Here is a 16,283-nt window from a genome sequence, read left to right as displayed (position 1 = left end):
ACGATTTTTAAGTGATATGATATGGATAAAATCTCGAATTTGATTTAAAATATTCCATTTTTATAATTGATCATTATCATTAATTATGTAGAAAAAAACTCTCTACTCACAATCCTTTATGCTTATTAAGTCTTAAATGGAGTTTATACTCCATCATCAGGCATACGAAACGTATTTAAACTGCCTGACTTGCTCGATTTCTTCTCCAGCTACATGTATCTTTGAATTTAGGTACTTATTTCTAGCTATAATCATTGTTTTTATCTTAATTTTAACATTTTTTGCGACCATGAACGACCCTTGCTTATAGAATTTACAGAACATAGAGTGTATATCAACGCAAACCTGTATAACGAAACTTTGAACAAGCTAAATCAATAAATAAGACAAAATTATTCAGGGAAGTTCCCACGTGTTGTCATTCTTTTGCACGACAATTCTCGGCCTTATGTTGTCAAAGTTTCAAAAGAAAATTTACATCGATAGAAAGATATTTGAGCATCCATCCTATAGTCCCGAATTATCGCCTTGCGATTTTGACATCTGACCAGGGCATTCAGCACGAAAAACACCGGAATAAATCGATTTTTAAATACAGCACCTAGAGACTTTTGCGACTTTTTGTATTGTGTTCAGGATGATATCAGGAAAAAAGTCTACTATAGAAAAATGGGTGGAAATGCATAATTGCATTTTAATGTATAGAAAATGCATCCAAAACTACATAAACATGTCAAAATAAGTACATTAAGGGTCAGATTTTGTTATTCGGGGATTTTTAGGGTCGCTGAATACAACTACGTCATCAGAACCGACCTCCGCCACATCTCTGGTGCCCAGAGTCTCCGCTAAGGCACGTCATCTGGAGGTTCGGGGATTATCAGCACTAAATTGATGCAAATAGATTACCTGGAGGTTTTTGAAGTCGCTAAATAAGAATACGCCTTCAGAACCGACCTCAGAAGCAACTGGTGCCCAGTGTCACTGCTAAGGCACGTCATCTTCTGAAGTTTCGAGGGTTTTCGGCATTAAATTGATGCAAATAGATTACTAGGACCGCTTTTGGGGTTTGCTGAAAACGAATACGCCATCAGAACCGACACCCAGAACACCTGGTGTCTAGGATCACGTCATCTTCTGGAGTTTCGAGGGATTTTAGCACTAAATTAATGCAAATAGATTACACGGGGGGTTGTTGGGCTACTAAATACGAATACGCCATCAGAACTGATCCCCGAAGTACATGGTGCCCACGGTCACTTCTAAGGCACGTCATATTCTGGAGTTTAGAAGGTTTTCGTCCTTGAATGCATGCAAATAGATTACAAGGTGGTTTTTGGGGTCGCTGAATACAAATACGCCATCAGGACCTACCCCCGGACACAGCAGAACCCCACATAGCAATGTAACAGGGATATTCAAGGTCAACGCACGTTTGCTAGTTCGCTCCCTGGCACGGGATGGCGATACTAGTCTCATTTCTGCAGATTTCTGCACGTTGTTCGTTCGCTCGTTCTGTCACCACTGTCACTTTCGTTTCGTTGTGTTTTCATTTCCTTGATAAAAATACGACGCCATATTTATTTGTTTTATTTTTTAATAAATAGCGTTTAAATAGTGCATCCAACAACAAAAAGTGTAAATACTCTGGGCTAATTAGCAAAATACAAGGAAAAGTTATTTACCAGCAATTTTATTGCTGGAATCGAATCTTATGATTGTATATATTAATAATATAGGTATGCAAAGTCCGCAGATAGTGTGGTACTTTTTTTATAAACAAAATGGCGACCGAAAATCGTGTTTTTTTCAATTTTTGCTCTATAACTCCAAAGATTTTAACTTTACACCAAAAACACCCAAATAAAAATTCACCGCAATTAAATTCCGCATAGAGACGTGTTTTTCCCGATTCGCTTCGATGAAAACTTTCCCCGGAAAAAGCGGGTTTTTCCAACAAAATCTTTAATTTTCAACTAAAATTTTAGATAAGTAATTGTTAATCAATAATTAAATAACTTGATAATGTAAAAGCTCTTTTCGTATAGATTATAATTCCAGAAGTCGATGGAAATTGAATAAACAGTTTAGCAACAATTGAATTGTTAATTAAAAATTTACGGTCGCTATAATAACGACAATAATTATGATGCATAAGAATAACTATGATTTTTTCATAAAAAGATACTATACCTATCTAATGTACTTTACAGAATATTTAAGCGGCCTCAGGAATATTTTAAAATTATAAACAATTTTTAGGCTTATAAACAAATAGAATATCTCGGGAAATATTAAACTAAATTAAATTGTGAAAACGGTATTCGAAAAACAGCGGCAGGACGCTTCTTTTAAAAGGAAAAACGTTTAACTGTGACGAGTGGTTCCTGAGATACAACCGGTCAAAGTTGACCGGAATTTACGGCAAAGATATAAAAAATAGGATCATAATTTTTAAACCATCACCTTTTTACTTTTGTCCTCTTTCTCCACACCAATTTTCATATCTTTAAAATACTCATAACATATATTATTATAATAAAAACTATCGATAATACGTGTGAAAATTGCCAAAAATAGCAAAATTCCAATCAAAAATTAGGTTGGACAAAATGTAACCCTCAAAGTTCAAAATCGGTATACGTTAAAAAAATGCATTTTCTCGGCTTCCCATGGAGCAATTTCCTTCATTCTTTTTTTGTTCCCTAATAACTCGAGTAGAGCCATCGAAGTAGAGCATTTATAAATGTCAAACTTTCTTTTGTTTTGTTATAATAGATTTATTTATTTATAAGAACAGAAAACTACATATTTTTTCCAGTTTTAGGCTTTTTTTAGATAAGCTTACTACAAGTGTACCTTTTAAAGTTAAAAACATAAATATTCTCATTTGAAAGCTGTATAATTATTTAAACAATTTTTATTTAAACAAATTAAAATTTTGTGTTATAATAAATAAATTAATTTATTATAACAAAACAAAAGCAAGTTTGACATTTAATAATGCGTTAGTTCGATGGCTCTACTCGAGTTATTTGGGAACAAAAAAAGATTGAAGGAAATTGCTCCATGGAAAGCCGAGAAAATGCATTTTTTTAACGTATATTGATTTTGAACTTTGAGGGATACATTTTCTCCAACCTAATTTTTGATTGGAATTTTGCTATTTTTGGCAATTTTCACACGTATTATCGATAGTTTTTATTATAATAATATATGTTATGAGTATTTTAAAGATATGAAAATTGGTGTGGAGAAAGAGGACAAAAATAAAAAGGTGATGGTTTAAAAATTATGATCCTATTTACATCTTTGCCGTAAATTCCGGTCAACTGTGACCGGTTGTATCTCAGGAACCACTCGTCATAATTAAACGTTTTTTCTTTTAAAAGAAGCGTCCTGCCACTGTTTTTCGAATACCGTTTTCACAATTTAATTTAGTTTAATATTTCCCGAGATATTCTATTTGTTTATAAGCCTAAAAATTGTTCTTAATTTTAAAATATTCCTGAGGCCGCTTAAATAATCCAATTTCAATTCTGTAAAGTACATTAGATAGGTATAGTGTCTTCATATAAAAAAATCATAGTTATTATTATGCATCATAATTATTGTCGTTATTATAGCGACCGTAAATTTTTAATTAACAATTCAATTGTTGCTAAACTGTTTATTCAATTTCCATCGGCTTCTGGAATTATAATCTATAAGAAAAGAGCTTTTATATTACCAAGTTATTTAATTATTGATTAACAATTACTTATCTAAAATTTTAGTTGAAAATTAAAGATTTTGTTGGAAAAACCCGCTTTTTCCGGGGAAGGTTTTCATCGAAGTGAATCGGGAAAAACACGTCTCTATGCAGAATTTAATTGCGGTAAATTTTTATTTGGGTGCTTTTGGTGTAAAGTTAAAATCTTTGGAGTTATAGAGCAAAAATTGAAAAAAACACGATTTTCGGTCGCCATTTTGTTTATAAAAAAAGTAGCACACTATCTGAGGACTTTGCATACCTATATTATTAATATATATAATCATAAGCTTCGATTCCAGCAATAAAATTGCTGGTAAATAACTTTTCCCAAAAATGGTATATTCTCCGGTAATCAGCCGACTAAAAGTGAATTACAGCAGTTGTGTTTTATTCCAAATGTATACAATTTTGGTGTGGTTTAAACTGATGAATAAATAATATTGTGTAAATATATATTATGTATAATAAGGTAGTTTTGTTTTAAGTTTTTACATTGATATTTGATATCAAACATTTTATGAACATACATATAAACATTTTTATAAATAAAGATTGTATTCTATGTTTTATTCTTTAATTTTTTAACCACTTTGGCATTTTAATGTAATGGAAAATAAATGTAACCTCAAAATAACACAAGAAAATCCAAATAGTATACGAATTATAAACGTTGATTGATAAATATATACAGGTATATTTTTATCAATCAACGATATAAATATTATCGTATAGGATAAGGATTTTGTTTTCTTTTGTTATTTTAAGTTTATATTGATTATCCTTTACATTAAAATGAGTTCTCAATCCCAGTTAATTTTACAGGTCTTTTGAATTCACCGCCATACGGCATATAGTTACGCTCCCGACCACTGTCTGATGCGACAATCGTCGTTTCACTCGTTAACACGGAAATTGCATTGCTATGTGGGGGTGTGCTGTGCCCCCGGACCACCTGTGCCCAAGGTCACTCCTAAGCCATGTTATTTTCTGGAGTTTGGAGGTAATATATTCTTGTTCGGCGACCCCAAAACTCCTCGAGTAATATGTTTGCATCAATTTAGTGCCCAAAACCCTCGAAACTTCAGATGACGTGCCTTAGTAGTGAACCTGGGCACCAGGTGCTCCGGCGGTTGGGTCTGATGGCGTATTCGTCTTCAGCGACCCCAAAAACTCCCGAATAACAAAATCTGGCCTTAATACACCTATTTTGACATGTTTATGCACTTTTGGATGTATTTTATGCACTTTAAAATGGAACTATGCATTTCCGCCCATTTTTCTATAGTAGACTTTTTTCTTGACATCATCCTGAATACAATGCAAAAAGTTGTAAGTCTCTAGGTCCTGTATTTAAAAACATATTTATTTTGTGCTAAATGCCCTGGTCCACGTAAGGTACCTATGCATCGATTGGGGAAACAATGGGATCGATATATGCTACTTAATTGGCATGGTAATTATTTGTACATATATTTGCCAATAATTTTTTTCTGGACAAAGATGAATTTCACTTAAACAAACCTCGTAAACAGAGTGTCCAGCGTAAAGGTAGAACATAATAATATTACAGGCGAAGATGACAATTATGCAGCTATAACTGTCCAAGCTATAAAGATATACCAACTACTCGTATAAAGATCTATTATTTGTAAATAGTTTAATAGGCCTGGATCCCGCGTACCAACTATTTGTACCCAGTATTTTAAAACCGTTTGAAATATCTTTGTCATACTTGGCAGCAAGTGTAGGAAATGTACACCCTACTAAATTATTAGGCCTGGATCTCTCTTACCAAAAAAAGTTGATTAATAGCAAGCTGAAAATTAATTAATAGCTGAACGGTGCCTAGTCGGACAAACTTTGATGTATGGAAACACTGGAACAGGGGAAGCTTTAATTGTGGGACGTGATTTTAATTGTGGAACGTGTCATCCTGAGAAATTTATGATTGTGAAAACTAGCAGGTTGTTTTTAAGTTTATTCAATAGCCTTTATATAATACAGATATAAAAAAATGTTTGTCCGACAAATATATTAAACATTTTAATTAGTCCGACACGTAGAACATGTCAAATGACAGGAATTATGTTGGTGGTAAATAGCAGTCTGATTTTTGCATGAGAGTTTAATAAAAGGGTAGCAAATCAACTGGAAGTTCTGTCTGATAAAATACATGGGACATTTTCGTAGTCTGACGTTCTAAACCTGTAACCTGTTCCACAATAAAACCTATCGTGTTCCAGTGTTCCCGTACATCAAAGTTTGTCCAACTAGATACCGTTAAGCTATTAAAAAATTTTCAGATTCAGACCTATAAATACAAACACATTAAATTACTGTTCTTTCTTCTTTATTTCAAATATGAAGAGTAAATAATCATACCATTTTGATTTCTACCATGGCATACGTTTTTTAGCCATCGGGATACGAGTAAGTTAAGCACACATCACAAGAGTAACGGAGAAAGTGCTATGTAATCATCTTTACCGAGGTATAAAGTAGGTTATGTTTTATTTGTTCATCGGATACACTACCGTTGCACTTCAATTGGCATATTTGTATGAATAGGAACAGGAACCGGCTAACAGTACAAGCAATATGTAATTGTATTATGTTTTACGAAATAGTAAAAACGAGAGAAACACACAGGAGAAACACACAGGATACAATATTTTTTTTGGAAAAACCAAAATTTTCTGTTACCATATTTTTTGTTACTATTTCACTTACGGTTTCACCGGAAATAGCCCTAACTTATTTAATTTAAATGGGACACCCTATATATTTTTGCGGATTTTAAAAGAACTTGTTATTTTTAATTCATACATACCGAATTTGATAGAGAAAATTTGTTAAAAAGTGTCTGTAGATAATTTTTTGTATTAATACAACGCAATAGGAAATAAATGAGTACCATCTATACTGTAGATTAAAATTGTTGTTTACATGCACTGCATGACTTATTTGAATTTAGTATAGTAGGTAAAACTGTTACTGAACTAATTGACAGAAATAAGTTGTATTAAAAATGGTTCATTTAAGTGGAAAAGATCGTATTGAAATATTAATGATAATAGGTTATGTTGAATTTTCATTTTTTGGAAGTGAATTTTCCAAATCCATGGATTGGACGTAGAGGATTCATAGAGTGGCTCGCTCGTTCTCCGGATCTCAATCCGTTAGATTTTTTTCTTTGGGTTATCTAAAATTACGTGTTTACGTTAGGCGACCAACATGCTTGCAGGATTTGAGACAAAGAATAATAATTGATGAATGTGAACTAATACGTGGAAAAATCTTGCAAAAAGTGACTCACGAATTTATTTATAGACTTGCACGTTGTCAGGAGGTGAACAGCAAACATTTTCAACATTTGAAATTATTTTTTTTTAATTTTTAATATCATTGGTCTAACGTAAATAAATTACCCTATTTTTTAACTGTAAAGAGATTTATTTCTTGTTTTAATAGTTTTTTCTTCCAAACTTGGTATGTATGAATTAAAAATAACAAACTCATTTAAAATCTGCAAAAATATACAGGGTGTCCCATTTAAAGTAAATAAATTAAGGTTATTTCCGGTGAAACCGGAAGTGGAGTAGTAACAAAAAATATGGCATCAGATGCATTTTGCGTCACTCTATTTGCATGCAAAGTTTTATAAATATTGTTCTTTTCGTTTCAAAGATATTTGCTTGGTTCCATACTTTATCCCAACTCTGTATACATATTGCAATAATATACAATTTAACCCAACCATTTCAACTTATAAAAATTTCCCAGACTCTTTCAAATGTGATTTAAAAAATATAATATCAACATTAATATTTTACTGAAAAATAAATTGGATAATGCAATTTATCTTTTATTTTTACTACCATCAAAAAAAATATCATGTATTTATTTTAACACGTTTGTATATTTGTATAATAGGTACATTTTAACTCATTTAATACTTCCTGTATGCGTGTATCGTTTTGAATACGTAGGGAAATCCTTGGAGCTTCGTATTCGTAATCGGTAATTCGATATTCATAGTCAGAACATTATTTTTGGTAATCAGAAAAAGTCATTCACCCACTTTCAATGTCAAGAGTCAAGTGTGAAAAATAGATGATGTTTGCGTCTACTTCAACCAGATCACTTCTTATGTAAATATTATAATTACAAATACACCTTTTCAACGAAATATTATAATTAAACTTAATTGTTTCTGGCTGATGTGAGTTTGCACTTTCAGTTTGCTTCTGTATTTATAAAATAAAATTTAATTATGGTTTTGTTTGGAATAATTACTTGAGAATAATAATTATGATTAGGATCCAAAATAAAACCTAACCTAATCCTAATCACCGTAAAAACCTAATAACTGGTTTTTGCTTTAAAAAGAAAGAACCGGTTATAACCGGGACAAAAAAACAACCGGTTATTGCGAAGTAAAAAAACCGGTTTTAGGCTGAAACCGCTAGGTTTTTCCCATCGCTAGTGTGTAACGTCCACTCTACATAAGAACCCACGGTAAATCATCGGAAACTACTTTTGTGGATCCACAGCGTAGCGCTGCAGCGTGATCCGTCTGGTTTTGCCCTTAAGATTATTTCATATATTTTGCCCATTGATGATACTCTCTGATTGCTCAATAGTTCTCTACGTAAACATACCTCTATTACTCATCTATCAAATCTCTACTGGGGACACGAAAGAAGTCTCCACGTATGTTGGTCAATCCTTTCAACACCGGTGCACCAACTACAACACATATGCAAACGTAACCAAAACGGTCTTATCAAGGCCATTTTTGGTGACTACTTCAACAAATATTGAAGGACTATCAGCAGATAAAGAAGATCTATTGGTTCTACTAGTTTAAAAAACTCATCGAGGTATTGCAAGCCGCAGGCTAAGGATTCGGGGTATGAAGGTTATACTGGAGAGACCACACGACCTGTAGGATAGCGCAGTCTTCGTCAGACCAGATATTAACGTAGGTAGCTTCCACATCTTTAGCAGATCGAGATGATGTAGAAATCCTCACATTTGAGGTAAACTCCTGTACGATAACGTCCATCTATAAACTACCAAACACTGATTTTGCTTTTGAGGAACCGTTAATGTATTTGTCTAAATGAATGTAAAATACATTATCAGATAAAACCGTACTTTTGCTTTTCTTCGACAGAGCTTCAAATATTGGAAGAATTTACTATTAACCTCCTCAACACAGCGGACCGTTTAAGTCAAAGCTTTCATCCCTAACCCAAAATAGTCGCCAATTTCTTGAAATATACTGCATATACATTATTTTTCCAGCATTCACATATTTCGACATACATAATTGTTAATGCAGTTTTTTCAATAGCCGTTTGATTTCCTCGAGCGTAGACCTACATTGTTAGAGATTAAAATTACTTCGCATCGCGGTCAAACGTCCGGAAATTCCGGTATTTCCACATCGGCGATATGTGAGTACAAAAGGCTCAGATGAAACAATCAACGAAATAGAGAGTGGTGTAGGTAGAACACCCAGTAGACCGTAAAACGTATTTCCTGCTTTTCTGGTAATTAGGGTTGTAGTCGGTTGATAGATATTTATTTATATTTCATTCCATTATAAATTAGTAAAATAAGTACCAATATGCTAAACTAATAGTGAAAGAAAAGATCGAGAGAAAGAGGGGATAAGGCAGGAAAAGACTATCGTGGCTAAGAAACATTCGACAATGGACAGGGCTAAATTTCGAACAGCTGAAGGCAGACAAAAGTATGCAATTGTAGTAGTCACTCTACATTGAGGAGAGGGCACTTTATGAAAAATAAGTATACAAGGGATGATTCATGCTCCAGAATTACCCTTAAAAAATAACACTTCCGTACTATACATTAAATTTCTGTTTTAATTATTCACTACGTAGGTAGTTTCATCGCGTAATAGATGCATTGAAAGCATTTTTTCATTGTTATGAAATAAAGTACACTCTTATTGCACAACAGTATTTACTACATTTTAATCTGAACCAGATTCATAAGAAGAATCGCTGTTTGGATTAATAAGGCATTCAATTTAATCGTCGTAAACAGTGTCAATTTTCCACATACTCACTTCTCTTTAATATTATACTCAATACATTTCTCCCAAATATCTTTATTCATGTCCGTTATGACACTTTGAAAGAGTGAAAGAGTTGAGTAACATCATCTACTTTGAAAATTAATTCTAAGAATACTATAAATAAAAAACTGAATGAGTCCTATCAAGCTAACAAGTCGCTAACATGTCGCAAAAACCGAAAATCAAGATGAATTATTCAACATTACATTGGAACAAACATTAAGAAAACTAAATGTAAATGTACCAGGTGTAACTATGCAGTCAAGGTTGTGTGTTCTCTCTTTCCCATACCTCCTGTGAGTCGATGTCTATTTGAAAACGTATGTTGGGTCTATAATTTGGTACCGTATGGTTACAAGTCATCATCCATTAACTATTTCGAATTTCGTTCATGATATTGCTATATCCTAACCTACTCATCGCTTTACTATCGCATTCTATAATATCCCATTCTTATCTCCCCCCGAAAAAGATGTACAGAAGAGAGACCTCCAGGGTTCCCATGGGCAGAGGGGACCGTGCCCCCCCTAGCTTTTCGGGTGCTTCAAATGTATATGGTTATCCAAAGTATACAAAATGTAGAGGATAGAAAATGTAGTCCAAAATAGAGAGAGAGAGAGAGAGAGAGAGAGAGAGAGAGAGAGAGAGAGAGAGAGAGAGAGAGAGAGAGAGAGAGAGAGAGAGAGAGAGAGAGAGAGAGAGATAGAGAGAGAGAGAGAGATAGAGAGAGAGAGAGAGAGAGAGAGATTTTGACATAGGCCGTCTACAAAAATGTATTAGACGAAGTAGATATCTATTGCGATAGTAGCGCCATCGGACGGGGAGGCTAAGTACTTATCGGATCAACTGCGTATTGCATCTTATTGAAGAAAAATTGTACTGTTATGATCGTTTATTGAAATATGATATGGGTTAAATATTTCAATCAACATTATGACAATTCTGTAAGATTCATTCCATATAAAAAAAGTTTCTTGACGAAAAAAGAAGAAGAATTAGAAACCTTGAATGTTTTAGAAGTCATAGAAATGTCCCAAAATGTCTCATAAGGTTTGAAATGTTATAAAATGTATAATCAGGAAATTAACAGTTCGAGTAGTAGCAGTAACTAAGTAGTTGAATAGTTCTGTCATTCAGCTAGCGTTCTTATCAAGTATTGTAATTTTGTTTGCTGTTTTGAATAAAAGTGATTAGAAAGAAGTGTAACATCATGTAGAACAGTAAATTATGGTAAATACCCTCATATTGGATTACACATGTTCTAAGAGAAATTAATTTTCTTATCACTTACCCGCGTCACTATCACCATGGTGGAAAGTCATCAACTAATCTGCAATAAAATAAATAATGTTACACCGGGACTCATAATTTTATTTAACGTATATAAAAGTTAAACAAATGCGGCAATCTGGATAATTAGGTAGTTTACGTGTAATATTTTGTGTGAACGAGATGAAATCATATTTATATTTAAATATGTCTACGAGAAATGCAATCTATGCAGGTAGACCGCTAGTAATGAGTGTACCTACTGAAATTTTAAGGTATCTATAGGCAGTGTAATCAGATTTTAGTATGTATATAACACTAGCTAGCTAATTCTCTTTTCTAAGTACATTAATTAGAAAAGGGTTCATTTTACTGTTTACGTAATCAATTATATGCACAGTGCATCGTCCTTTTTTGAAAATGATTACAGAAGTCTTAAAAATGGTTTTAACAGCTTCGTTTGAGCGAGTCTACCACGTTCTGAAAAACTTCAGAGTGCAGGTTGGAGGCGTTTCTGCACGCCCCACGTCTTAACCCTCTATTAGTGCGGTTAAGGGGTGCCTACATTGGATCCGTTTTTCTCCGATCCGATCCGACGTCGAAATAAAAAAATAAACCCATAGTATTAAATGGGGGTGCCTACATTGGAACCGTTTTTCTCCGATCCGATATCGACCGACGTCGAACTGCTTCTCTTCTGTAGCTTCTCGCCCGATATCGGGCGATTGATAGGAGAAGCTACAGCAGAGAAGCAGTTTGACGTCGGTCGATATCGGATCGGATCGGAGAAAAACGGATCCAATGTAGGCACCCCTATTTAATACTCCGACGTCGGATCGGATCGGAGAAAAACGGATCCAATGTAGGCACCCCCATTTAATACTATGGCTTTATTTTTTATTCCTACGTCGGCCGACGTCGGATCGGATCGGAGAAATACGGATCCAATGTAGGTGCGGCCTTAGCCGACCACAAATTAATTTCAAAACTTTTTATACCGTAACCGCCACGCTACTAGACAACTGAGCTAATACAGTCCTGGATCCTTCACTTGTTGCATTGTTTACTTTTATTCTAGTGACGTCTAGATCGTCAGAAAATGTATAGAAACCGAATGTAAACATAGACTACTAGACGTTTCATATCCAAACAAAGCGTTGTCATGAAGCATCTGTCTATTTGCTGGTTCGGTTTAGGATTTAATAATGTATTTGGATTACTTCCAGATATTTATTTTTAATTAAAAGTACAATTAAACTTACATCTTATACTCTATCTGGCCTAAAGTGACATTCCTCCGTCAACCCATATGACATGACAGGAGTACATAGAACAAAGAACTATAACTAGACTGACTAGTTACCCTGACAGCATCTAGACTAGAGGTAGGTGATTTGTGACGATACCGACAAAGTACAAGTAGACTACCACTGTTTAAAGAATTTCGTTTTTTATAATTTTGTGTAAATTTTTTGTCCAACAATTACTTTTTTAATAAACGTGTATTATTTATATGTTAAAAATATTAAAATTATGACTTTTGTAATTACAAAATATAACCTGCCATAATTAACACATTTACGTCTTTTGGACTAACGAAACGAGGTTGTAAAGTCGGACAAGAGATCGACAATATTTAGTAATTAATTAGCAAAACATTCAGTTGAACATTAAGAGTTTTGTAATAACAAAACTGTACCGCGCTAGAGTGACATCTTGTGTGTGTCGGACTCGACGATCGCGCCCTCGTTTTGTCTGACAAAAATAATTTATTTTATTTTAACGCATAATCTTTTGATTAAAATTAAAATTAATTATAGTTTTGCAATAACAAAACCTAACCGCGCTAAAGCTACAGGTTTACTTAGGCGTGGGGCGTGCGGAACCTGTACTCTGAAAGTTTTCAGAAAGTGGTAGACTCGCTCAAACCAAGCAGTTAAAACAATTTTTAAGACTTTTGTAATCATTTTCAAAAAAGGGCGATATACTGTGAAGACGAGAGATCGTAATCGACGAGAATCCAAAAATGTAAGAATATACAGGGTGTTCCATTAAAAAAAATTTAGTTGGTGTCATCCTGTCAATACAGGTGGCCCCGTATATTGGAAAATATTTTTAAATTATGGTCCTATGTGCCTATGCCCCAACTTTCTATATTAATACCTATTACGATTTCGTTTTTATTTTGCTTTAACTATATAAACATCGTCTCTGTGTGTTTTTAGAATGCAAAAATACCAAATATAGTAGCTATAGTTTTGCCAAATTCAGATAAATGATCTTGAGTAAACTTCACCTTGTATCAAATTCATACATACATGATTCAAGGTGTACCCTCCCATGTGATAATACCTATGATTTGTGATATAAAAGAATCATGGGTGATGGGACATCATTCAAGGTTCATTAACCTCGAAGGTTGAACACCGTCAATGAATGGAACGTCCTGAACGTCGTGAAGCATGTATGTAAATAAACATTGCGAATAAAAAAAAACTGGGCGATTTAAACTTGTTACTTTCTAATACTGTTCTGAAACTGTTTTTTTTTTGTGTGGAATGTCTAAGCTAAATATTCTACATATTTTAGACCGGGCAGTATCGTCGCCCCCGCTAGCGAAATTATTCCGATTCGATTTTTTTGCACAAACTTACTCAAAAAGAGGTCCTTATAACATATCCACAGGGTGCCGGGCGGTGCCGTGATCGACAAATTGTTTAAACAATTTTTTTTTAAACAAATTCACAAAAATAATTTTTTCATTTCGAACAATTTTTTTAAGATAATTTGGGACATTCTGAGCAATAAAGGTCTCTTGTCATTTTTTTTCTAAAATTGATTGTTGTCGAGTTATATGCGATTAAAAATTTGAAAAATGCAAAAATGGCCCTTTTCAAGGCTTAATAACTCGATTAAAAATTATTATTATGAAATTCAAAAAGTGGCCAAATCAAGTTTCAAACCCCTTCTTCAAGGTCCTGAAGAGATTTTTGTCATTATTTTATTACAAAGTTGCCATTTTTAATTATTAACAATTAGCGCTAGAGTTCAACTGTATCGTCGCCCCGTTAGCGAAAAAATTTCGATTCGATTTTTTTGCACAAACCTACTCAAAAAGAGGTCCTTATAACACATCCACAGGGTGCCGGGCGGTGCCGTGGTCGAAAAATTGTTTAAACAATTTTCTTTAAACAAATTCACAAAAATACCTTTTTCATTGCGAACGATTTTTTTTAGATAATTTGGGTTATTCTGAGCAAAAAAGGTCTCTTGTGATTTTTCTCTAAAATTGATTGTTGTCGAGTTATATGGCCATTTTCGCATTTTTCAAATTTTAAATCGCGTATAACTCGACAACAATCAATTTTAGAAAAAAATCACAAGAGACTTTTTTGCTCAGAATGTCCCAAATTATCTAAAAAAAATGTTCGAAGTGAAAAAATTATTTTTGTGAATTTGTTTAAAAACATTGTTTAAACAATTTTTCGACCACGGCACCGCCCAGCACCCTGTGGATATGTTATAAGGACCTCTTTTTGAGTAAGTTTGTGCAAAAAAATCGAATCGGAATAATTTCACTAACGGGGGCGACGATACCTCCTGGACTATAGCGCTAATTGTTAATAATTAAAAGTATAATAACAGCTTTGTAATAAAATAATTACAAAAATCTCTTTAGGACCTTGAAGAAGGGGTTTGAAACTTGATTTGGCCACTTTTTGAATTTCATAATAATAATTTTTAATCGAGTTATTAAGCCTTAAAAATGGCCATTTTCGCATTTTTCAAATTTTTAATCGCATATAACTGGACAACAATCAATTTTAGAAAAAAATGACAAGAGACCTTTTTTGCTCAGAATATCCCAAATTATCTAAAAAAAAATGTTCGAAATGAAAAAATTATTTTTGTGAATTTGTTTAAAAAAAATTGTTTAAACAATTTTTCGACCACGGCACCGCCTGGCACCCTGTGGATATGTTATAAGGACCTCTTTTTGAGTAAGTTTGTGCAAAAAATCGAATCGGAATAATTTCACTAACGGGGCGACGATACCTCCTGGACTATAGCGCTAATTGTTAATAATTAAAAGTATAATAACAGCTTTGTAATAAAATAATTACAAAAATCTCTTTAGGACCTTGAAGAAGGGGTTTGAAACTTGATTTGGCCACTTTTTGAATTTCATAATAATAATTTTTAATCGAGTTATTAAGCCTTGAAAATGGCCATATAACTGGACAACAATCAATTTTAGAAAAAAATGACAAGAGACCTTTTTTGCTCAGAATATCCCAAATTATCTAAAAAAATTGTTCGAAATGAAAGAATTATTTTTGTGAATTTGTTTAAAAAAATTGTTTAAACAATTTTTCGGCCACGGCACCGCCTGGCACCCTGTGGATATGTTATAAGGACCTCTTTTTGAATAAGTTTGTGCAAAAAAATCGAATCGGAATAATTTCGCTAGCAGGGGCAACGATACTGTCCGGTCTATTTAGATATATTAGAAAATTACATTATTAACTAAAAAAATTTACGTTTCGGTTTCCACTCTGGAAATCGTTTTCAAGAAAAGTTATTTAAGAATTATTGTCTTATTGTAACATATTGTCTATTCAAAAATAGTAACATTTATACCATGGAAGGGTCAGATTTGACCCCATTGTTTTTTTGTATAAAAAATCTTACTTTTTGAAATTATATTTCTTTAGGTTCGATTGGGAAAAATGTTGCGATTGAGAGTAAATGTAAATGTGTGCGAATTCATCAAAAATTTTTAGCCTTACGCTCAGATGAATGACAGCAGATACGTTATACGTTTTCTCTGATAGGGCATGCCAATGACCTGTAAAAAATTATTCAATGTGGCAGCTGTGGGTTTTAGTCTTTATTGTTGTGAAAACAGAGACAAAAGTAAGTTTATATTTTTAGTGACTTTCTAAATAGTTTTTAAAAGCAACCAGTACTTGTTAACTTTAAATGTTTTAGTATTGTAATAAAAATTATATAGGTATCTATGTTTTTATTCAAGGGATGAATTCCTGTAGCTCTAAATCCAGTAACGGCAATCTCTCCAGTTTAGCATTTCAAATAAGCTCTCCCAAAGAGCTCTGACATATCAAATGCACTTAGTGGACGATTATTGTG

The 16,283-nt window shown here is 33.3% G+C and overlaps 1 protein-coding gene across 1 annotated transcript in view; it reads right to left on the bottom strand.

The window, feature by feature from the left end:
• Nucleotides 1-16,283, bottom strand: part of LOC114325514 (myosin-VIIa) — a 314,282-nt gene that overhangs the window by 228,617 nt on the left and 69,382 nt on the right. Inside the window, exon 2 of the mRNA XM_028273590.2 lies at nucleotides 11,155-11,193. Coding sequence (XP_028129391.1) covers nucleotides 11,155-11,172 — 18 coding nt within the window. The 5' untranslated portion in view covers nucleotides 11,173-11,193. The remainder of the gene's footprint in view (nucleotides 1-11,154; nucleotides 11,194-16,283) is intronic.

This window comes from Diabrotica virgifera, chromosome 4 (genome assembly GCF_917563875.1).
Source record: "Diabrotica virgifera virgifera chromosome 4, PGI_DIABVI_V3a".
NCBI lineage: Eukaryota > Metazoa > Arthropoda > Insecta > Coleoptera > Chrysomelidae > Diabrotica > Diabrotica virgifera.
Note: the sequence above shows the minus strand (reverse complement) of the source record. Positions and strands in the feature narration are given on the sequence as shown.